Raw genomic sequence first — 26,012 nt, 5'->3', positions numbered from 1 at the left:
TTGGCTTGTCATGCTGTCCAAACCCAGGCTTGCTGTTTGCTTTCCTTGACTATGGGCTGTAAGATATGAACAAACCTTCGTTATCATTCATGGTTTGTTCAGGTGGGGAAGAACAAACCATGAGCTCAGGTCCTGATTTTCAGGACAGATTTCATGTAACCTGTTTCCTCCTTAAATGAGGGTGGGGGAAGATTACTATTGAGGCATTTTACCCAATGTGATTTGAATTTTCCAGTAGTTTTACATTGTCTCCAAAAAATAGTGGAGACAGGAGTCTGCTGCAAGGCCAAATGTGTTCAAAAACCACTGAGCATGATGGATAGATAAGATAGAGAGTTATTTATTTAATATACCACCTTTTTCTTCCAAAGAGCTCAAGGTGGTGTAAATAGTTCTCTTCCTCCCCGTTTCATCCTCACAACAACCCTGTGCAGTAGGGTAGGCTAAGAGATATTGACTGGCCCAAGGTCACCCAGAGAGCTTCATGGCTGAGTAGGGATTGGAGCTCTAGTCTCCCAGGTCATAGTCCAACACTCTAACCATTACGCCACACTGGTTCTCAGATTAGAGATTAAAATATGTCATACTGGCATGTAAACCAGGTGTTACAGCAAGAAAATTTTGTTGATCATCATACCATGGCTTGAAAGAATATATTTTAAATTCTAACAGGGTACACAAAGAGCATGATTTCCCTTACTTTCATCATCATAGAACAGAAGCCAGAATGTAATGCTATGACTCATTCTATCATTAAGTAGCCTTTAAGGGAAAATGAGGTAATGCAGATAGAAATTACACTTCATTCCTTGATTAACTATAGCAAATTAGAGCCACGTTTTCCCTTTTTGGTTTTATATTTATAATATGTTGCCTTTTCCAGTCCTGCATAAATGTAAATAATAATTTAGTAAACTATAATGTTGACAAACGCTTCATGTATAAAGCATAAAGACAAAGTATTAGCATAATTTATAAGATTTCAGCTAATGGTTACATCTATCATGGGGAAGGCAAATTTTAAAATAAAAAGTACACAAACTAAACTTCCACCAGCTCTTCAGTTTATTCTCTGAGGGCAAGGTTGTGGGTTCGAGCCCCATGTTGGGCAAAAAGTCTCCTGCATTGCAGAGGGTTGGACCAGATGACCTTTGTGGTCCCTTCCAACTCCACAACCCTATGATTCTTATGACTACCCTGGATTAGAAGCATAATTTATACAATAATTATCACTATCAGCTGTCTTTAGAAAAAGTTATAGGAACAAAAATAGCTTACATTTTTAAAAATACCAATAGATTAAATTTACAAAGATTAATGTTTGAAATGTTTTAGTACTGGTTTATCAATAAAATATAGTACTCTACCTACAGATTGGACAATAGTCGTAGGAACAGTGGAAGTGTTAAAGATGTAAATAAATAGTTGGACAACAGAGTATCTTTCCAAAACTTAGAACAGCTAAACATACTAGTAGCTATCCAGGCTAGCAATAAAACTGGCATTAGAAATAAAACTTGTCAAATCAAATGACTACTTGAGTGTGGAAAGAGTGTGATGAAGCATATTGCATGCTTGGCTTTAGCCTGGGAAACTACAAAGAAGTGTTTCATCTGTAAGAAGTGTCTGATCCCAGGGAATGAGTGGTTCAGTGGCTTGGGGGGACAGAAATGAAGATGCTGGGGAGGAGCTGAGTAGGTTGTTGGAGAAGCGTCCCACCTCTGTGGCACTGGATAGCCTTAGCCTAACACCACCTACTATGGAACCACTTCTCCCTCTTAGTGATGAGCCTTCCCCTTCTGGAGTGGCAACTGAGAGTAAGTCTGATGCTGAGGGGGTCTGGACTCCACCTCCATTTCCATGGACACAGACACCAGCGCAGATGCAAGCCAACTCATTCAAAGGAATGTCCGTTCTTGGGACTCCAGCTGTTTGATGAACTAATTGCTGTGGCTGTCCTGTTCTTCATTAGGAAGGTGCAGAGGGTGTGTTACTTGTTGGATCAACATATTGGCTTGTGTTTATTACCTTATGTACTGATCTCATTTGAGCATTAAAGCCTTTAGCATAACCACAGCTGCCAGTTAGAGCTTTTCCATCTGGCAGTGAGGGCCAAGACCATCATCATTGCAAGCAGGTTAACACAGGACATGCAGCACTACTCATCAGATTAGAAGAGTGGGAAAACAAGACATTTTCTTTATCCAGTACTGGGACATAAGGGAACTTTCAAGTGAAGGGTACTGCATGCTAAAAATCATTAGTTTGTACCAGCAAAAAGATGCAAAACGGCAACTGAGAGGTTTCATGATTCTAATGTGGCTGTGTTGGGAAGCCATGTTGTGCTTGGTTTACACAAGGAGTTCCTTTAGCTGTTTTGTTGCTGCTGCAGTGGAGTGGTTATTCTTGCAAGTGTGAAGCAGAAAACTAGGCAGGTGAACCGGATTGCTGATGCCAGAAGTAGAGTGTGAGGCTCACCTGAGGCTGCGAGATCGGGGGCGCATTGCTGGAGAATGCCGCCCTTCCTCATCAGTGATGCTCTCTGTGCTGAAGTGCTTTGTCAAGAAATGGAGTTCATCTGGTGTTGGCTGATAAGGCAGTTGGTGCAGCTTCTCCTGAGATGAACATGATGACTAAGAACAAAGTATATACAAGGGAACACTTAATGTGAGGCACAAGACTTAACATAGATGAATACACTTCACGAGTTCTTTCGTTTCAAGAGGTAGAAGAAAATGCTTATGAATCTTCAAGCTGGCATTGGTGAATTCCTTTAGTGAATGACTATTCCTGCAAGAATTAACCATTTTTCTTTGTGTGCTTCATCAAACCACTTGCTGGCAACCCCTGCACTGAACAACTGAATGTAACAAGATTTATGTTTGTTCACCACCCTGAAATCATAATGGGATGAAGGGAGACATAAAAGTATAAATATTAAATTAACTGAAGTTTTCTATAAAAAGACGAGGCTGTCCATAAAAAGTGGGGGATTACAGTGGTGCCTCGCAAGACGAAAAGAATCCGTTCCGCGAGTCTCTTCGTCTTGCGGTTTTTTCGTCTTGCGAAGCAACCTTATTAGCGGCTTATTAGCGCTATTAGCGGCTATTAGCGGCAAAGCGGCTATTAGCGGCTTAGCAGCTTAGAAAAAGAGGGGGGGAGCGGAAAAAATCGCAAGACTCGCAAGACGTTTTTGTCTTGCCTCGAAAAACGGAAAACCCTTTCGTCTAGTGGGTTTTTCGTCTTGCGAGGCATTCGTCTTGCGGGGCACCACTGTACTAATTTGCAGTGCTCTTCTTTTGTGTGAGAATGCAATTTTTTATGAATACTATTTTCAAAACGTGCTCTTGGGTGGTTATTACTGTCTCACTTAAGACAAATTACATAAAAACAAGGTTTAGTGATACAGGGTGGAAATGTGGGGTAGAGGGTGTGGCTGCATCTATGCTGTAACTGTCACAGGATACAGAGTTTTTAAGTAAAGGTGCAAGATGGCAGTACTGGCAATTAAAACATCTGTTAACAACTTTCAGCCTGAGGTACTAAGTGCCTCAGAAAACCCTGCATTATTGGAGGACTTAAAGACTTCAGAACAACCCTTTCAACTAATGGTATCTCTTTACTAAACTCTTAAGGGACAAGTCTAAACCAAATCTGGAGGGACTCAGGACAGAGTACAGTGGCAAATTTAAGCATCCACTTCACATTTGTCAATGGAACAAATATTAACTCCTGTCAGACTGATTTCCATATACATGTGATTCTGTTGGACACAGCAAATTATTATTAATAACAATAACAGTAACAATAACAATAACAATAACAATAATAATAATAATTAATGATGATGATGATGACGACAGCTCACTGGACTCAACAGTATCTTTTTCGGAAAAACTTAACTAGCACTGGCAAGTGCTGCCACTGTAATGCCTTGCATGCAACACTCTGTCACATGGTTAAGTTCAGTCCTAAAGTCATGGTCTTTCAGAGGTCATCAGCTGCATAAATATGGTTTAGGACACCTCCTTGAGATTTGCAGATGTTTAATCTTCCACTGAATTATGTACCAGTCCTTTGAAACCTGATAGAGGGAAATTTATTTGAAATACTTTTGAAGTCCCACTACAGAAGAGTTACAAAAACAGTGATTGTCAAATTGACAAGTTATAATGCATGTAGTAAAATAACAAGTAGAAATCACCATTAACTATTGGAAACAAGAAGAATTAGAAGTACTTTACTAATTAACTAACCATTATGAAAATTTACTTACTGAAACTGTTGAACTGGGAGTGTTTGTTCCATATCCAGATGAGGGGAGGGAGGCCAGGGACCAACGACGCCCATCTGTCCTAGAAAGAGATGCAAGCAACATTACTAAAACTTTGCACTGGTGTTTATAAGCAACAAATCTCTTCTGTTTTAATAACCCATATGCCATAGGTGATTAACAATGTGTTTGTTTATCCGACACAACCTCTTCATTTCTCCGTGAAATTGTTTCAAGCTGGCATGAAGCTGTGACAGAAATGATTATGTAGCCGAGAATCCAGTTCACAAATGACCAGTTGTTGACCTATGGTATAAATGTCACTACCCACACCCAAACAAACCCATGAAAAATTGTTTAGAGTTCCTCTAATTACCTGAACCCATTTTTTACATACTCAGTGTCATGTTATCATGGCATCCATGATAACATTCTGGATGCCATAAAAACAGTTTCGGATTCTCAAAATTCACAACATTTCATTGACTTACAAAATCTGTGGTGAAAAGATATGGCCAGTTCATCTACTGTTCTGACTCATATTAATATTTTTGTAGACTCAGTATTTATTGAAAATAAAATCCCCATTTCCCATAGGCAGATGTTCTATAAGCAAACTGCTTTATAATCTGATTTAAATAAAGGTATGTTTTCACAATCTGTATATAACTAAGGTGATTTTTTTAAAAAAAGACAAATGGCTTTCTAAGGCAACATTACATGGTTATTCCACAGGATATCCAGGACATTCATCATACTTTTCAGATAATCCACAAATTTAACAGATGTAATATGGAGGGTTTTTCTTTTTCTATTTTGCAATTTGATACTATAAACACCTACTTTGGGCCCTTGAATATCTGACCAAACTCCACTCAGGTCTTCATGCCATACTGATCCTTGCCCATTGATATTGTAGACAATAGTGATCGTGGTACTTGCATGAGCTGAACATTATGCAGGACCCCACAATCTGCAATGTGAGCACAGGGCTCTTCCCACTGGTACTGGGAAACAGTAGTTTTGTTGGTACAAATCCCGCTCTTCTATTTAGCACTACAGTGCCTTGCAAAACCATGAGAGTCCTATACAGATAGACAATGTTGAATAAAGCTCTTTACACTTACCCTCAACACCATTTTAACAGGCAAGCCATAGGTTTGGTTTGGTGTCTTAGCTCCAACCTGATTATTGCCTTTTAATTTAATAAATATATATATATTATTTATACCCCACCCATCTGGCTGGGTTTAAAAATGAATAAACATGGAAAGTCAAAACAGATATCTATGTACATATGTTCAGTTACAGATAGGTAGCCGTGTTGGTCTGCCATAGTCAAAACAAAACAAATTCCTTCCAGTAGCACCTTAAAGACCAACTAAGTCAGTTCTTGGTATGAGCTTTCGTGTGCATGCACACTTCTTCAGATACACTGAAACAGAAGTTTCCAGACCCTTCTATATAGTGAGAAGGTGGGGAGGGGTATTACTCAGAAGGGTGGTGGGAATGGGTGATTGGCAGATAGCTGTGATGAGCCTGTTGACGACTCTTAACGACTGCAATAGGTCTTACAGGAAAAAGCAAGGGGTGAAAAGGTGAAAAATGGCTTTGTCATGTATAATGAGATAAGAATCCAAGGTCTTTGTTCAGACCAGGTTTCTCCATGGTTTTAAGTTTGGTGATAAGTTGTAATTCAGCAGCTTCTCTTTCCAGTCTATTTCTGAAATTCCTTTGTAGTAAAACAGCTACTTTGAGATCTTGTATAGAATGTCCTGGGAGATTGAAGTGTTCTCCTACTGGTTTCTCTGTCTTGTGATTCCTGATGCCATTTTTCACCTTTTCACCCCTTGCTTTTTCCTGTAAGACCTATTGCAGTCGCTAAGAGTCGTCAACAGGCTCATCACAGCTATCTGCCAATCACCCATTCCCACCACCCTTCTGAGTAATACCCCTCCCCACCTTCTCACTATATAGAAGGGTCTGGAAACTTCTGTTTCAGTGTATCTGAAGAAGTGTGCATGCACACGAAAGCTCATACCAAGAACTGACTTAGTTGGTCTTTAAGGTGCTACTGGAAGGAATTTGTTTTGTTATGTGCATATGCATTCAGTTCTTGAGGAAAAGAGCAAGAGTCCAATGTCACAAAATATGAACACAAAATAGAGTTAAATTTAAATGAGTGAGTGAAACACAGTTTTGTGATATTTAATGTGAAAGCTGTGACTGCTATCTTAGCTAGAAATAACAGGTCACATTTTTCTCTATAACACATGGAGAAGGTTTAGACCAACAGTGCCCTGAACAGATCTTTTGCAAAGCTCTTGAATTACCTTTATTCTGCTTGATGTTTCAAAATAAAATCAGGTCTAATTTGAGAAAGGTGCAAGCATCTCATTTTACCTCCCAGATTCAGGCAAACAACTGACATTTCTACCCCCCAATATCTCTCTTACAATTAAAGAATGAAACAGCACAAGCATTTAATAAACAATGTCTTCATGCTTCATGCACAGGATCACAATGTTTTAAGCTGCAGTTACTGAATCCATGCTATAATTACAACCCCATTAAGGCAATTGTTTAAACAGAATGACATTCAAATGTCACTGGTATCTACATGTATATATGTCTATATATCTATCTCTATGTATCTAGATAGACAGATATGTCTAGGAGGACACTGTAAGATGCTGTTTAAAACCATAGCAGCATTTTATTTTGGAGGAAGGCTTCTTCATATGCCAAATACACTGCACACTGATTTATCAGAACAACCAATCAGGGCTTTAAAATTATTTAGAAAAAGTTGAGACAGCAACTGCATGCCCATTCTCTCTGAATGGTGAACTGAAAATAATTCAACTTCTATGAAACAGGTTCGTCTTAGAATATATATTTTTCAAAGAAATCCTGAGGCCCTTTCTAAAACAAGTAGAAATGCAGAAATACAGAGAGCTACCATAAGCTATAGGTCTAGCAACCTCAGGACGGATTCTCCTGTGGCTGTCATATTGAAGGTGCTTATAGTTGCTTCTGTTTTACAACTGCTTCATACAGTAGGCTGTTCCCATATGGGCCAGCTTACCACATAGACTGGTCTCCACGTTACCCCCTACCTCTGAAAAAAGCATTCCTGGAAGTAATGTGAAGACACTTATGCAGTACAGCTAATATATTAAACAAAAGGAAATGTATGATTTAGCTCCTTGAGAGGGAGCAGCTGCCACTCAGAAGTTTCAAGAAGCCTTCATATGGCAAATGGATCATCAAAAGTGCCTATTAACAGCTATTAAAGATTTATAACCTTTTTTCTGTCCCCAAAGTCCTCTCTAGTTTAGCACTGCTACGAGGCACAATGTTCCAGTTTAGGCACAACAAGAAAACACCCCTGTGTCTTGCATAGACGCTGCACAAATGCAATACACATTATATTCTGGACTGATATTTCGATTATATCCTACTGAAATTTTCAGAGACCAAAAAGAGCTAGAAATAACTTTGCCATGCAGAAAGATGGATTTTGAAGTTCAAGTGAAACTGAGGGGTTGTCAGATTAGTTATTTCATCATGTTCAGTTCTTTGAGAACAGAACATGTTGGATGTAAATAATTGGGCATGTTTTCTGCAGCTCCAGTCCAGAATGCTGATCTGGAAAATGAGAACATTATTGGATGCAGCATAAAAAGCTGCACACCACTAAAACAAATTGCTAAAAACATGGGATTCTTTAAATTCTGGTCACTACCTATCTTTTAAAAGTAAGTTTAAAGCTATTTTATACTATCATGCAGCAGAACTAGACCAACTTCACTAAGATTGCAGTTCTACACAGTTACCTGGAAGTAAATTCTGCTCAAGAGAACTTACTTCTGAGTAGATATATCTAGGATGATGCTTTGAGATAATGTTTAAAAAACACTTGCTGCTCATTTTAATTGACAAAGTTTGCACCGGAATGCCTAAATGGGGTTATAGCAGCATATAAGCTCACTAGGACAGTAGCATGCAGAAGCATTCCATTTACATTCCACATAATATATATCTGATGTACCATTACCTGTCTGCCCTGTGTCCATGGCTATATAAAAAAATAGTACCAGTAAAAAAAACAGGGGGGAAATTGTAAACATAATCTGCTTCTGAAAAAGTAATAAATTGTTGTTTTCATGCTTGTAAATCATCCTGGGAATTTTTATAGATGGAGTGGCATATTTGTTTATATTTGTAGATAAAAATGAAACTGCATATGTGAATGTGGCAAAATTCTGTAGTTTGAAAAAAATAATCCTTTCAATTACATTGCCATAATTCTAATATCACTGAAGCACTCTATTTTGAGAATGGTTCATCTTTGTTTATCAGGTTTTAAAAGCACTCAGATTTTTTATAGTAACAAAATAAATATTCACAAAATAAAACAGCTTGAGATTTATTACAAAACACAGCAAGCCAGAGTGGCAGTATCAAACAAAATATCTAAGCACATTACCCTATATGAAAGGAATTCTAACCAACATATTTGCTTACCCGCAACCTCTTCAAGCCAACATATAAACGTTAAGGAAGCCACTGCGCAAAGAGACAGCTCAGGTCTTATTGAGGACCCTGCTGGCCACATCAATCAAATCACCACCCCTTCGAGATCTTTGGCAATATCACGCCTGGTGCCGTCTCAGACCCTCGGCAATGCTTCTCCCACCAGCAATCAGAGTAATTGACTAGCATATAGTCCCTCTTTAAACTGCTTTAATGTGCTATCCTGGAATGTGGCGGGATGGACGTCCAAACAGGATGGTGGGAATATGAAAGAGTTTTTAGCGAAATTCCAGATTATGGGTATACAAGAGACCTGGTGCCTAGAATCGTCACCTCCCCCATCCCTACTGGGCTATGACGCCTTTGTGATTCCTGCAACCCAAACACATTTGTATGGGTGCCCTAGTGGTGGCCTGGTAACATTTGTCGCGCAGGACCTTCAACTTAATATCTCTCCTCTCTCTTGGCTAGAGAGTAATTCCATACAAACTTTACACATCACTAACAGCCCGGTTGGGGACTTCATATGTGTAAACCTGTACAATCCATCTACCTACTCCCATTCCCATTCAAATCAGCTTTGGGAGGATTTAAGATTTATCCTCGATAAATCCGTGGCTGAATTTCCAAAGTCAGAGATCCTTATAATGGGGGACTTTAATGCCAGAATTGGAGCAGATATAAGCTCATTCACCCATAAGTCGCAATTATTCGTTGAAGAGGAGTGGTTTCCTACGTGGAATTCACATGATAAGACCACCAATAGGGCTGGCATCATACTACTGGAGTTTACCATAAACTGCGGGCTCCGCAGCTTGCATGGCACACCCAAAGACTGGTCCGGGGGATTCTATACTTTTCTAGGATCGAGAGGGGCAAGCGTTATAGACTATATCTGGTCCTCCTCGGCACTTAATGATAAGGCATATTGTTTCAATGTGTTTAATAGAACCGAAAGTGACCACCTTCCAATTGCCATCTCCTTCCTCCACACACAGCTGGGGCTTCCCAGCTCACTCCACCTCCAGGACCCACTGATCTTAACCCCCCGATGTAAGAAGTGGGATACCTATCTGGAGCAAGACATAAAAGTCCTCCTAAATTCCCCTGAGATCCTAGCCTTGAAAGCTCAGCTGTTAACAATGAATGTGAATCATTTCTCAACTTTTCAGCAAATCCTAGCCTACTTGCTTCCTTCTCTCACGAAACCTCCCCATGCGATTCCAACCTGGAAGAATCAAACTTGGTTCGACCAAGAATGCAAACAGTGCAGAAGTTGGCTTAGATCTCTTCAGTCTGATTTGAAATCAGACAGCACCCAGAGCAAAATAAGGGAGGTAGCCCAATTCCGTTCATACTATAAGAAGCTGCTTCAACATAAGAAATTGCTCTTTGCGAAAGAACGCTGGACGGCGCTGTCAGTGGCCATTAAAACCTGTGACGACAAGAAATTCTGGAACTTAATTAATGCAGGTTTAAGACCCCACTCATTCATTGTTAATAACATCACAGCAGCCAGTTGGCACTCTCACTTTGCTCAGCTGTATTCCGCCCCAGATCCAGTAGTAAACGTAGTCTCTATTCTACCAGCATCTGCCTTGCCCACCTGGGAACCAGTTTCCCCAGAGAGATGTTTACAACTAATCAGCATGCTTTCAGGGGATAAATCCCCGGGGGAGGATATGATACAACCGGAGGTATTTTTATCGAACCAGACGTGGTGGGCCCCTATTTTAGCATCTCTCTTTACCACTATCAATGCTACTCTTAAGATCCCATCTAACTGGAAACAGAGCATAGTCATCCCAATACATAAAAAAGGGGACCCACAAGATCCGTGTAACTATCGACCTATCAGCCTGCTGGATACTTCATACAAGGTCTATTCTAGATTCTTGCTAGAGAAATTAATCGAGTGGGCAGAAGAAACAAAGCTATTCCACCCGGAACAGGCTGGCTTCCGTAAAGGTCATAGTACATCTGGCCAATGTCTTGTTCTATTTACCCTGATTGATAAATACCTAAACAGGTTCAACTGCAAACTACACGCGGCTTTTGTGGACCTGACCTCCGCTTTCGACTCCATCCCTAGAGATAGGCTATGGCAGAAGCTTAGCTACACCAACATAGATAAGAGACTCCTCCACCTTCTTATGGAAATTCACAATGATATATCGGCCAGAGTAAAATTTGGCCCTCTGGGAGCCCTTTCTGATTCTTTCCCTCTAAATAAAGGGGTCAAACAGGGCTGCCTCTTGGCCCCTTTTCTATTCAATTTCTACATCAATGACATCGTTACAACCATGAAGGCCCTAAACCAATCTGCCCCCTCTTTACAACAGCTAAAGATCCCTATATTACTCTACGCGGACGATATGGTGTTACTGTCTCTAACCAAGCAGGGCTTAAACAACATGCTCAGAGGGCTCATGACATATTGTGATACCAACTCCCTCAAAATCAATTTTGCCAAAACCAAAATTCTTACTTTTGGCACGAAAACTCGGAAGCCATTCTGGAATTTTGAGGGCCACTCTACTGAATATTGTTCAGCATTCAAGTATTTGGGTATCACTTTTCAGCATGGGCTTAGCTGGTCAGCTCACCTAAATATGTCCATCCCGGCTGCCCGTAGAACCATCAAAGCCTTGGAGAAATTCTTCTATGCAAAAGGCATAGAAGTTGGTTCCACCAATCAGAAAAGCATTTATCAGCAAAGTCCTCCCGATGCTACTGTATGGGGGTGGAATTTAAAAACACTACAACGGCTCGAGATTCTACAAAACTCCTTTGCACGAAAGGTACTGGGTCTCCCCAAGGGCTTGGTTCCTGCACAGTTAAGAACAGAACTGGGCCTCCCCTCCATTGTCGCAAGAGCCCACATTAGAATCATTAGTTTTTATTGTAAATTAATCAAAGCCCCAGGTTCCCTTTTAGCCAGGCAAGCCTTTTTAACTTGTTCTCACAGCAATAAATGGTCCAAGGCCATGGAGACTATTACTGCACGCTACTCCCTCCCAGATCTGGGCACGCTGTCAGCTTGGGATCAACATAAAATCCGGGCCTGGATTCTTACTAGAGACGAGGCCATGGACCGGGCACAGTCCACCACAGCTCGCCTCTCCATGTGGCTCCCTAAAGTGAAAGTGGTAAGATCACTTGCCAACTACTTGATAGACCTGACGGAGCCCAATTTGAGAAGAGCGTTTACCATGGCCCGTTTCCATTCTATACCCACGGCCTTTCTGCAGGGGATTTACTCTAAGACCCCTATTACACAGCGTCTATGTCCATGCACAATGAATGAAGTTGAGGACTTCATACATTTCTTTTTCTACTGCCCTATTTATGAGCTAATAAGAACTAAGCTCCTCCTCTTGATCCCGTCCACCATCACATCCAAGGAAGACTGTTTGAAATCGCTTCTTGTGGACGCATATCCCCAAGTTACACGTGGGGTGGCAATCTTTATAGTGCAGGCCTTGAAACTCAGGGCTACTCTGACGGGGTAGTGTGTCCTAGACCTGGTCCTGTCTTAATTCTTTTATTACCTTTTTATTATTTTATTTTTTATTATTATTATCCTGCTATGGCTGTATGCTAATGCAATAAAGGTTTGATTGATTGAACATATTTGCTTAGTGAAGCAGCACACTGGTTGTCAAAGCATTCTTTTTCTTTGGTGATCACTCATAGCCTGACTAAGATTGTCTTCCATGAACACGGTCTTAACAGTGAGTCCGTAAGTGACTGTGGAGGCCAATTCTGGATCCACACGTCCTTCCACAGTGGGGACATAGGTTTCCGGGTAGGAACGGATCACGGTGAGGGTTTCCCAAACGTGCCTTCTTCTTAGCATGTTTCTCCCTTTTGTCCTGAGTTTGAGCATCTGCAAAGTCCACAACACCCTTGGTAAAGGCTGTTCTCCAATTGGAGCACTCGCAGGTCAGTGCTTCCCAGTTGTTGATGCTTATATTACCTTTTTGTAGATTTGCCTTCACAGAGTCTTTAAACCTCTTTTGTTGACCACCAGCATTACACTTTCCATTTTTAACTTCGGAATAGTGTAGTTGCTTCAGAAGACAATAATCAGACCTCTGAACAACATGACCAGTCCAATGAAGTTGATGCTGAAGAATCATTGCTTCAACAATGGTGATATTTGCTTCTTCCAGTACACTGGTATTAGTTCGCCTGTCTTCCCAAGTGAAATGTAAAAATTTACAGAGACACCATTAATAGAATCTTTCAAGGAGTTGGAGATGGCGTTTATAAGTGGTCCATGTTACACAGCAAGATTGGTAGTACAGTAAGATTGGTAGTAGAATAGCTTTGTAAACACGCATTTTGGTTCTCCTGCAAATGTCATGGTCCTCAAATACTCTGTGCTTCAATTGGGAGAAAGCTGCACTCACAGAGCTCAGGTGATGCTGGATTTTGGCATCAATGTCGGCCCTTGTGGAAAGATAACTGACCAGGTAGGAGAAGTGATCCACACTTTCCAACATTTCACCACTGAGTTAGATTTGTGGCATTGCAGAGGGGTTGTTCTGTGCTTGTTGGTGCAGCACTTTAGTTTTTTGGATGTTGAGTGATAGGCCAAGCTTTTCGTAAGCTTCTGCAAAGATATATAGGATACTGAAGCTCTATGACGGAAGTTATGGTAACCTTACTCTTTCCTTTCAGCCTACTCAGATTAAAGAGCTTTCCATCTGTTTGATGCATGACTTCTACCCCGGTGGGGAGTTTCCCTTTGACAATGTGTAGGATCATGGCAATGAAAATAATTAATAGAGTTGGGGCGATAACACAACCCTGTTTAACACCTGACCCCACTGTGAATAGTTCACTTTGAGAGCCATTGTTATCTGTAATAGTTGTTGTCATATTATCATGGAGGAGCTGAAGGATGTTCACAAATTTATCAGGGCAGCCAATTTTCAGGAGGATAGTCCACAGGGCATTATGATTTACAGCTTCAAAGGCCTTAGTCAGGTCAATAAATGCCATATAAAGGGGTTGGTTATGCTCTCTGCAATTTTCTTGAAGCTGTTGAGCAGCGAAGATCATGTTCCCTGACCCAAGCAATTATTAAAATATTCAGGAGAGAAGAAAAATGCCACCTAAAGAGGATGAAAGCACAGTCTCCAGTCTGGCAAAGTTTTCCCTGCCTCCCAATTTCACTGAAGTGACTTTGCCTCACACTCTTTTGGATCATGGAAGTTGGGGGAAGGGTCTCATGTGCCATGATCCAGTGTAGGTTGCCTCATGTAGCATAGCTATTTTGTGAATGACATAGGACTGGCCTTTATGGTAGCTGGCCCTCCTCCCACTATCTGTCTCCTGTGAGCACAGCAAGAGAGAAGGTGAATAACTAGTCACAGATCCTGTGAGATAATGCACTACTGTATTAGCAACAGCTGAAACAGTAAGACCACTTGCGACTGAGGAAGACCCAGGCTTTAGGAACAGTTGTAAAGACACTGCAACATGGCTTAAGTGCCCAGAACTGTATGTGTTTGCTGTAGGCTGGAAAGAGTTGGGAAAGCAATTGATGAAGCAAGGCACAGGCTCACTATTTGCATAATGTATTGCAGTATGAGCAAGGGGTAGCATTGGGTGTTATTCAGTTATCCTTGAAAAAATACACTGATGCAATGAGTAATGGATGGGAGTTGGCATTGTTTGCTTCCCCCTTTTTCCTTGTACCCAGGGTTTTCTTTGGGGAGGAGAGCTGCTTCAAACACACAAGCATATTATGGATAGCCTGGTGTTATTTTGGGCAGCCAGATATTTAAAAAGTCATTTCCGAAATAGATGACCAAAAGATAAACGCTTTCTTTCTAAATAGCCAGCTCACTCAGTCTTCCCTCTAATGAGAAGGAAGGCCTTGGTAGGCCAGGAAACCTGTAGACAGAATAGAAAGATAAAGGCAAGCAAAAGAAACCAGGTGTTCCAGTGCAATGAACCATTGGGAAAGGATGACAAATACCCCACAGCCCAAAAGTTAATACCAAACAACTATAAAAAATCTTGCTAACCAAATCTATGCCCTGAAAAAACAAACAGGCAAGCAAATAGTGCCATCCAATAATGCAAAAGCTATTATGGGAGTACCTGAGCCACATACAGAAGCTGCATCTTACCCACAAAAATGGGCTGTCAGAGGTAGGTTTTGATTCTCTGACTGTTTTGCCAATCAGTGTTTGTCTATAACTTACAAGGGCTGACTGGGCAGGGTTCCACACTGGTAGCCTTTAAAGCACTTTATTTCAAACAAGCATTCCCCATATGGTCTGTGAACAGAATTGGCAAAGGCCATTTTCATCTGTCCCAATCTGGAAACAGCATGAGGGGAAATGTGATCATAACTTTCACTTCCCCTTCTCTCCCACTCTAACACTGCAGAACACAAGGCATACCAACTCCACAACTCTTTGCATCTCCTGCCACATATGTTCAAATATAGCCACAGGAACCCACTTTCTCAAATATAAGCACAATAATAAACATTTGCCTAGGCCAGGCAGTCTTCATGTGTGTACTTCTTTCTTTCATTTTTTCCCCTTTTGCTTGCTTTTCTGCAATGTCTCACATTCTGAATGAGAAGCTAACAAAAATGTTTTTAAAAAAATATTCTTGAGAATTGAGTTAAGTGGGTCAGTGAAGAACACAACACCAAATTACTTTAAGCAACAAGCAAAAAAGAACTGCCTCATGAGGCTTTTACATGCAAATCAGAACTAAAATGTGCATGCATACATACCTCCGGGCAGGAACGAAGGAAAAGTGAGAGGGTGCATTTGGGGAGAAATTTCTGGGACTGTCCAACGGACTTCCACCTGTTCAGAAAATTACAAAATGTTGACATTTGCTGTGCATTCAAAACTATTTCTGTTATTGTAATTTGATGAGTGCCTCAATGCTGTACAAGTCACTGAGATTTCTATGTTCAGATGACGGTAACCAATTTTTACTATCTATTTTTAGTCTACATCAGTTTAAAGGCACTGATCTTTCATTGTTTCTATAGGAGCAAATGTAAAGTTATCTGAATATGGGAACTGATGAATTAGCATTAAAATAACCAGGATACCTGATTAGAGTAACATATGATTATCTACTTTTGCAGTGATTTAATACATTCAAGATGTGGCAGCATTCAGTAGAAGATTGACATTTTAAGCAATAGATGTAGCCTGACCCGACAAATGAGATTAGTAAAATGTTTATAAACTGGTGGTGTTAACAAATGCAACACAGCACATAATCTGCTAGATAGCACACTCTGACTTCTCAATAACAGTTTGATAGGGGTTTCTGTGGCACACACACACACACCCCATTCTGGAATTTTAATTAGATCCCAGGTGAGATATTTCCCAGCTCAAGATGAAAAACAATTAGCAGCCCTATTCTACTTGTCAAAGTGAAAACACTGAAAACAGAAGGGAGAAGGGGAATGTAGGAGCTGTAGTTCAGTTCGTCCTATGTAGTATTATTTCTTGTACTATTCTATGGGTTGGACCCATACTTGCTCATTCCATTTATGGAAGGAACCAGGATCCTGTAGAGGCTTCCCCACTGGAGGAAGGGATTAATTTTTGCAGATTCTCTATGCAGGCCCCACAATCACCTCCCCAACTCTCGAGAGCAGCTTTCCAGGGACATAGGGAGCTACAGGAGGAGGAAGGAGGAACTGGCAAAAATAACCTCCCCACCCTCTTTCTCAAGCATGAACAGAACTGTGCTCATTATAAGTTTGAATCCAACCGTATGTTTTAAACAACCCATAAATCGGAGGGGGGGGGATAGGGGGCAGGCAGGACCATGAGTGGCAGCAGTCAGAGGGTTAGGCAATGAAGATGGAGGGACGTTCCACAGGTGTAGAAATGAGTGGAAGTACACTATCTGCGCTTCCCTACATCAATGTACCTCTACAGTTGCGGCAAGCAATAAATATGCCAGCATAAGCTTGCAGTCTATGAAACATGAGGAAAACAGTTCAAATAGTAGGGCTTACATAACATTAAGAATATACTGATAGAAATACACACAAATTTGCTGACATAAAATAAACTAATCTCCATTGTAGGAGTTTTTGTCATGTGACATACATGAGTCTTTGTGTTAACTAAAAATCTAAATAGCAGCATATGTTGTGAGTGTGCATTTTATTTGTATGAATGATTTTTGCAAATGGTTGGATTTTGACAGTGTTGTTCCCACTGTCTGTCAGCCTTAAGATCTGCAGGAGAGGCCCTGTTTGGAGTTCCGTCAACAGCTTGGTCTTCTCTGTTATGGCCCCCTGGTGTATCCCACTGGATACAGTTGCCCCCCATTTTAATTAGTTTTTCAACATTAAGATGTAACTTTTCCTTCATACCCAGAGAGGTGACTAATTTATAGAATCCATTCCTGTTTCATGACTACTTTCTTATTACGTATAGATTTCTAGATTTCTATGGTTTACGTAATATATTGTTTTTAACTGAAATGTTGTGAACCAGCCTGATACATTCAGGCTGAACAGTAGGCTATAAAAAAATAAAATAAATAAAGCAGGGTATCTCTCTCCACGATGGATGTTTAAATTGTGATTAGGTGAAAGCCTCTGATTGAATATGACAATTTTAATGCTTTATAGTGAGCAATTGTATACCGGGCTCCAAAACTCAAATCTCTTCAAATTCTATGGCAACATGTGACAAATGCATTTTTAAAAACAACAACAACAACAAAAACCTTGGCAGCAGTGCCAATCATCCTAAGAGCTTTAAGCAACTCTCCATGAAGCATTTGATTAGGACCATCAATCTCTAAAATCCTATTAGCCTAAATCCAGATATCACGTTCTCTAGAAAATTCATGTTGTGAATTTCAAATTAACAGACAGAACATTTAATCAAGCTGGATACATTATGGAAAAGTTAAAAAATAATTATTTGAACATGTAAAATTAAAGTCAAGCTAATCCACTACTACCCATTAGGACAACAGCAGAATTTGGTAATCTCTGTGTGTGCACGCACGTAATGCAATAGTGCCAGATATTTATAAGCAATTATTATTATCAAGGTAAATGCCAGAGAAACTGCTCACAAGACCCCCATAAAGATCTGAACAAGTCCTCACTGTCTATACTACAAAAAAAGTTGGTGTTGGCAAGCCTCTTCTCATTGATGGTGTCATCTGTCTGTGATTCTGCATGTATAAGAAGAAGCAATCCAAGAATACCCTCCTGTCACTAAGAAGTGAAAATGCAATAAATATTTAAATTACATTTCACAACGGTAGACCATAATGAGACAGTAAGAAATGCACAACTCTTAGCAGAAATACTCCCCCCCCCCCGGCCCCCGTTTACGTTAGTACCATCTTGCCCCTGGGACAGATGTCTATGGAGAAGAAAAGGGCACCACTGCTGCAACACCATTTTACTGTGCCGTTACCAAAAGTAGAGCGCTCTGTTTGGTCATTAAAGCTGACAGGCAACAAGGTGGTGGTCTTGCTGCTCAAATGCTTACACAGCTTTAATGATCAGGTGGCAAGGGATCTAGAATCAAAGGGTTCTCAAATATCTCTTAACACCTCGCAAGTTGCTGCTTCCTATTTCTTCCATATATTGGTGCTGCCATCTATTATTCTTAAACACACACACACACACACACACACACAAATATCAAGCAGCTCCAGTAATTGTTTGCATCACTACTTTGAAAGATGATGCACAATAAAAACATCCATATAACAGTGTATTCATTTGAAAACTGAACTATTACTCATTTCACCTATAAACCTTTGAGGTTGTTTCCAGTGAAATTATTTTTGAAAAATGTCCATTGAAACTTCTTGGGAATGTGTAAATTCTTTTTACATTAGAAATGTATATTTTAGGACCCACCCTATTTTTACGATTGTATGCTGTTCTGATTTGTTTTTAATGTTGTGTTTTAAATGGTTGTAACCTGTCCTGGGACCTCAGTGTGAAGAGTGGGTTATAAATTTATTGTTGCAACTGGGACATCTTTTCATGCATAGTGGGAGTGTGGAATAATAAACCATATTTTGGTCTTGGGTATCTGATACAATTTAATCATTAACTTAAGATACCTTGCCTATCCAATCCAGTGGGAGGAGTCATTCAATCAAGTGAATATCCTCTAGTTAACTCTGACAAACTTGTAATGACAAAGATAATTGAATCACTTCTGTGATCTAGTTTGACTCTGTACTAGGTATTCTGTAATCTGTGTTTGTAACTGGTTTCTGTTATGAAATCAACAAAATTATTAGACCATCATAATAATTTCTTTTACATTTCTCAGCTACAGGATTCTGTCTTTAGAATAGAGTGCTTCTTAGAATTCTGAAATGCTTGTTCTGTCAAAGGCCAACAGGCAACTGTTTAAACTCTCCTTTGAGAACTTAAGGAAGTTCTTGGATACCAGTAGGATAAGCAGCTCTTAAATCAGAGGAACAGATGGCTCATTCTAGTTGAACTGCTACTATTCCTTCGGTTTTGCTGTCCAAAGAGGATATGGGGGATACACTTTGAACAGAATGAACTGTAGCGTTTCACTAAAAACATGAAAGCCAACAATTCCCACTTTTTCGGTATTCTATTCATACTTCTTGGCATTTCTTGGCAGGATAATTATAGCATCTGGTGATCCCCAGGAAGACTGGATCAATGCCAACGTTTAGGGCTGTCTGGGTCAGTATCTCCGGAAAGAGAGATATCAGCTCTCTTAGCTTTTATGAAGCTAAGAGAGATAATCAGAGATACCCTGAAATATTAGCAGCATTTAAATGTACTTCCAAAGCATCATTTGGTACTATCAAGAAAGAGCCGCAAAACAGACACACCCCCGAAGTGATTTTTTAAACACTGTTAGAAACCCACGATATATAAGCTAGGTGACAAATGGCTCCTTAAACCAGGGTTACAGTTGCCAAAACAGAATGCCTAGTTGCCATTTTTGGGCCAAACGGCTCAAAAGTCTTATGCGTTGCTGGCGTGTGACAATGCTTTTGCCTGGTGCCTAAAGATATGTAACAAAGGTGCCAGGCGAGCCTCCCTGGAGAGAGCATTCCACAAGCTGGGAGACACTGAAGAAAAGGTCCACTCTCGTGTTGCCACCCTCCGGAGCTCTCATTTAAGAAGCAAATGAAGAAGGGCCTCATGATGATAATTGCAGGTTCTGAGTGAGTTCATATGGGGAGAGGCGGTCCTTGATGTACTATGGTCCAGAACCATTTAAGACAGGCATGGCCAAACATGGCCCTCCAGATGAGTTGGGACTACAATTCCCATCATCCCTGAACACTGGTCCTGTTAGCTAGGCATGATGGGAGTTGTAGTCCCAAAACATCTGGAGGGCCAAGTTTGGCCATGCCTGATTTAAAGCTTTATGAGTAAAACCAGCACTTTGATTTGGGCCTGTAAACTAATTGGCAGCCAGTGAAATTGGGCCAGGAATGGAGGTTTATGTTCAAAGTTTCTTGCCTGGGTAACCAGTCTGGCCGCTGAATACTGCACCAGCTGACATTTCCAAACCATCTTCACTGCAGTAATCTAACCTTAATATTACCAGAGCATAGATTGCAGACATTAGGCTTGTTGGGGGATTGATCATTCGTTTTGCAGAAAACTGAATAAGTTTCTGTTAATTGGAAATGGAGAATGTTCCAGAAACTGACCCGAGAAGCCTAACTACTTACACTGGTGCAAGACAAGGATCAGGTGTTAATTGGTTTCCTTTGAACAGCCAGGAACCTGTAGCCTTAAAAGGCTGGTCTTTAGTTTCTCTTTCTAGCTAGAGAGCCAGAGAAACAGCTAGAGAAAGATTCAGTGAGAGTGTGTGTGTTAGTTTCTCTCACTGCCTGCAACTGATGAAACTACTACTACAACTGCTGCTGGTATGGATTAATGATGTATTCTGCTGTATGCTGTATGAGATGTCTGGCTGCTGGGATCAGTAGCCTAAGTGGACTATTCTGTATATATTGCAACAGTTACGCTTAATGCTGGCAATAAAGAGCGAATTGCCTGGACTGCTTCTGTGTCTTGAGTGTTATCTATCAGGGCAACTCCCACATACAAGAGCCACGTGTAAACTAACTCTGCTGGAAGTGTGCTAGGCATTTGATTTATGCCAAGAGGTGAAGGCCACAAAACCTGACGAGGCTATCCCGGTCCAAATAGGGGCACAGCTGAGCCACCAGCCCAAGATGATGGATGGCACTCCACACCACTGAGGTCACCTAAGCCCCATGTGACAGCTATGGATCCCAAAGTACCCCCAAGTTATCCACTCCTTCAAGAGCAGGCAGCCCATCTGGTCTAGTGAATCACCCACTAACAGTGCCTCAGTCTTATCTGGATTGAGTTTCAGTTTATTGGCTCTCATTCAGTCCATTACTGTGACAAGAAAATGGTCCAGCACATCCACTGCCACAGCTGTATATGGAAAAGAGAAGTAGAGCTGTGCCTCATCAGCATATTGCTGACAATGTACTCCAAAGCTCTGGATGGCCCCACTCAGCGGTTTCATGTAGATGTTAACAGCCTGGGGGATAAAAATGGACCTTGAGGAACCCTACACTGAAGTCTCCATGGGATTGAAGAGCACTCCCCAAGCATCACCCTCTGGAAACAGTCATCCAAATAGGACCGGAATCACCACAAAGCAGTGCCACCCATCCCTAACTCAGACAGCTGCTCCAGAAGGATACCATGGTCGATGGTATCGAAAACCACAGTGAGGTCAAAGAGAATTAACAAGGGCAGATTTCTCCTGTGTCTCTCCTGAGGTCATCATGCAAAGTGACAAAAGCAGATACCGTGCCATAACCAGGTCTAAACCCCAATTGAAATAGATCTAGAAAATCAGTTTCCTTTGAGAGCACCAACATCTAGTCTGCAATCCACCAGCTCAGGAACCTGACCCACAAAGCGAAGACTGAGAACTGACTGGTTCCAGTAACAACCTCAAATCACTTTCTATGGACCTTGGGATTTTGAAAACAAAAACAAAAACAGCTGTTGCAGCATGTATTGTATCAACTAAAGCAATAAAACTGTGCCTTTAGAAACGGGGTCAATGCAAAGGTCGATGGCATGTTCAATATGCTTTTAGAGCAAACTCATTTAAATGGACTATTTTCTATTATTAAAGAACAACAAGTGAGAGTTCATTGGACTGATCTGATCTAGGGATAATATGTTTTAGAGGGATTAGGTAGGAAATCGCTCTGGAAATATTTTCAAAAAAATATAAATATTTTTTAAATGAATGATTGCAGGGTGGGGGATAAAATAACAAGGAAAGATGTGGTGTGGTGGGTACTGAAATGTGCCAGGAAATGCTATTCAGGGGAGTTTGTTGGTTACTCTTCCAATGTGGTTTGCTCCATGTTGATCTTCGTTTCCCAACTGTAACTGAGCTCACAACATGTTTCCCTATCATAGTGAAGTGCTTGTATGGATCTCTGCCCAAGACAAATAAAACACTTTTTAGATGAATCAAAAGAAAAAGAAATGAGAGAATTGGGAGAAGTGCTCTGGAGAATAAATAACATGAAACAGAAACCGTCTCTCTTAGAGGTAACAGAGAAGTTAACAAAGCATAAATGTAACATTAAAAAGTCTATACAAAAAGTAAACTTCAGACTGTTTTTAAAATGCTTTGAAACTAAGAACGGCAGTCCTTCAAACAGAGGTGATTAATTGCATTATGACATGATGCCCAAGCTACAAACCAAAAACAGATGCTATTCCTACTGTCAAAATTAGGGACACAAATTATTAATGAGCTCTGATTCGCTTCACTCACAAATACCAAATTCACTTCAAAAACTGATGCCCAGCATCGTGAGAACAATAGCTGCTCTGTCAAAAAAGATTTACAGAAAAAGGGGGGGGGAGAGAGAGAGAAATATTGTCATTACCTGCATGGCCATGGAGTGGAGAATGTGGTCGAGGAAGTGTTGGAGATGTGCTGGAGGTTACAATCAAGCTCTTTCTATTACTGGTCCTACAACTGTAATGAAAGGCAAAGAGAAGCAAATACTGAAATAAGGGAAATAATTTTGTTAGGGCATTTACAATGACTCTAGAGGAATAATATTCAATTTTACTCTAGATTTAAAGAAATCGATGTAATACCTTTCTTGATTTTGATTTACTTTATAGAAATCTTAGACACTAAAAGTAGAAAATAGTATCAATAACTGTCCGTGAATCGCATTATCAAAAGAAAAAAAGAACTTTGATAATTAAGGAGGAAACTAATATAATACGCATGTAAGGTACATATATTAGCCAAGGTATTTGGTAAAGTTTTACCAAATGAGATTACATGAAGTATTCCTAGTTTATGGAAGAAAGGAAGTCATGAATGGCTATACAAAAACTGGCTGTAATTAAAATGCTGCTTCTTGTTTCAAGTAGTACCAGTAAAGGTCAAGGATTCCTACCTGAGAAAAGCATAGCAATTAAAATTTTCGAACACAGGTTAAACACCAAGGCTTCTGTGAGGAGTGGATTCATTTGAGGAGCTGGTTTGAGTTAAATGACAATGACACTGGGTGAGCTTTTTTGCACACGTCGGTCTTTAGAAGTCCCTCAGATTGTTATATTGCGCAGCAATATAATAGGTTTTATAGGTACCATACCTGCAAGAACCCTTTTGGCCAAGCCCCACCCTTACCTGCCCCACATTAAACATCATACATGACATCAGGTGCAAGGCAGGTAGTGCAGCTTAGCCACAAAGGCCTCACAAGCCAAATGTGACGGTGGTGGGGGCCTGCAGGCTGCTGTTTCACACCCCTGATTTTAAAGAAGAGCAAGTAAAAAACTATATGATCAGATGGGAATAAAAATCTAGGAAGATCTAGAACATTTGATATTTGCAAGTTTACATTGGAGGGTTTTTATTGGTAAGTCAAGGCACACCATTCTAACATGTTTACTTAGAAACCTAAAAAAGGAAATAATTTCTAATTTTGTGCATCAGTTACATTTTTTAAAACTTTTCATCAAAAAGGGATAGCAGTTATATTGAAAGCACAGATAATAATACTCTGTTAAAAGAATTTAAACCATTGTGAACATCTCTGATAAGAGTGGGTAGAGAAACAAGAGAAAATTAATGTACAAGGGGAAAAAATCAAATGCTGGCCCCAGAACACGATTACTTTGTATCCTTTTGTTTGAAGACTCAATACTTCGACAGAAGGCACATTGGGATAACAATGCAAACGAAATGAGCTTTTAAACACCCCGATAATCATTTGTTGTTCTTTTGTGTCTCTGAATATTTTTATTTAAAGACAAGTTTACTGTTATTCAAGAGAAGCTAAAGCACATTAAGGAAAATTGATCGAGCTACCAACCATAACCTAAAGCACCATTAAGCTGCTGTTCTACCTCTTTGGTATACTTAAAATGTTCAGTAAAGTATCAAATTGCTCTTTTGAGTAAGAGAGTCCATTCAAAATGTGTCTGCTACACCACATACAGTATGCAAATGTTGATCTTCAGTCTTGTGCTGTTAAGTCTCAGTTTATAAAATATATTCACAAAGTGTCTTCAAGTTAATGCTCTGCTTCAGATTCTCCAGAAACACATTTAAGAGATTAGTTGGGGGCAAAGTAATCACAAAGAAATGGGGGGAAGAGGCCGATTTCAGACTCAAGCAATGGAACTGACAGTTGTGCCCTGAATATAGGATGGTCCAAGTAATAAACCTATTAGCGAAATAGTAGTTTTGCTGGAGGACTCCTGGAGAAAGGGCCTTATCCTCCTCCTCCTCCTCCTCCTCCTCCTCCTCCTCCTCCTCCCCCTCCAACCAGTGGGGCCATGTTAGGTGCTAGCTGGCAAGAGTGGGGAAGCCTTCCCTGTCTCTCCACTGGCTCCCCCACTCCTCCATGTGTGACTGGCAGAAAGAGCTACTAGGTAATGTCCTCTGTTCATTATTCCCATTGAGAGGAGAGGAAAAGCTGAGATAGAAAGAACGTCAAGACAACTCATTTTACATGCTTTCCTCCTTCCTGTCTTTTTACTTGTGCACAGACATCCCCAAGTTGGGAAATGCAAGAGTCAGGCAGCATCTGTCAAGGAGCTACATTCTGTTTCAGGATTATTGACTGCCAGCTCAACTATTACAACATTTGAAAACTATTTGAGGTTCATCCTAATTATAACTTCCACTAATGTCACCTGTTTTACTATAAACTGCATTATACATAATGCATATTTGGCAAAATTTACATGTTATGAAGGATTTTAAAAGCTTCCAATAATTTCAAAAAGCAAAACAGTAATTTAAGAGACCTGCAACAATACTGAATGTTACTATGGGGACAGAAAGCATAGGGAATTATTTGTGTTACATAGGGTTAACCATGCACTCCTGTAAGTAAAAATAACATTTGTTACATGTGTTTAAGAGTTCCCAAAGCATTCTTGAAACTCAACACTATGGAACACTGGCCTGAGATATTGTTGACATGATACTGCACCGCAGCTCTCTGACAGTGTTGGATCAACAAGGTATGAGAGCATTTACAGGAATAGGCGGAAGGAAAAGCAGGCATGCATATGCTGTAAAATGGATAATACTGCCTCCAATAAGGTTGTTTTCAGGCCAAGAACTTGTTTACCGATCACATAAAAGCTGTATCAAAATAGCTCCCACCATTTTGATCCCTACCTGCTTCACTCCAATTTATTTCTTGTTTTCAACCATGCTTGATATTTTCAGCATTAAAAACACAATGATTTCACAGTGCGCTAATGTTTATGGAAGCAGCCATTTAAAAGCAGTTACTTTTAAGGGTTATTTAAAATAAAATGTTAGAAAGTAACCTGCATCTATAGTCCTCATTCTTATGAAGCACTGCACCATGGTTTAGCTCCTGTATGTGCACATACTGGAATGAGCCTGGGCAAAATCTTGGGCCTATGAGCTCCTCTTTCACTTTTTCCTTCCACACAGCTGAGAGGAGAGGCTTGTCAACATTACATTCAGTTTTCCCTAATCCCGGCTTGTATGCGAAGCAACAACATGATTCATCACAAATTCTGGTTGGTTGTGCAAGACAGCTTCATAAGCCATGATTTGCACTTGTTTTGAAACTGACTGGAGCTTGTAATAAACCATGACCCCCAGTTCCCACACAAGGCCAAGCT

At 40.3% G+C, this 26,012-nt stretch overlaps 1 protein-coding gene across 6 annotated transcripts in view; it reads right to left on the bottom strand.

Annotated features, from left to right (window-relative positions):
• The window catches only part of MAST2 (microtubule associated serine/threonine kinase 2), a 152,944-nt gene that overhangs the window by 35,515 nt on the left and 91,417 nt on the right, over nucleotides 1–26,012 (bottom strand). For 4 of the 6 annotated variants that reach the window (XM_081868214.1, XM_081868216.1, XM_081868218.1 and 1 more), the window contains 5 exons: nucleotides 22,766–22,857; nucleotides 15,579–15,654; nucleotides 8,334–8,354; nucleotides 4,277–4,355; nucleotides 2,479–2,633 (listed from right to left, as the gene is read on the bottom strand). In XM_081868214.1, the coding sequence (XP_081724340.1) occupies nucleotides 2,479–2,633; nucleotides 4,277–4,355; nucleotides 8,334–8,354; nucleotides 15,579–15,654; nucleotides 22,766–22,857 (423 nt within the window). The remainder of the gene's footprint in view (nucleotides 1–2,478; nucleotides 2,634–4,276; nucleotides 4,356–8,333; nucleotides 8,355–15,578; nucleotides 15,655–22,765; nucleotides 22,858–26,012) is intronic. The other 2 variants (XM_081868215.1, XM_081868219.1) reach the window with 1 other exon arrangement.

Source organism: Podarcis erhardii (genome assembly GCF_964252035.2).
Source record: "Podarcis erhardii genome assembly, chromosome: 6".
Taxonomy (NCBI): domain Eukaryota; kingdom Metazoa; phylum Chordata; class Lepidosauria; order Squamata; family Lacertidae; genus Podarcis; species Podarcis erhardii.
Note: the sequence above shows the minus strand (reverse complement) of the source record. Positions and strands in the feature narration are given on the sequence as shown.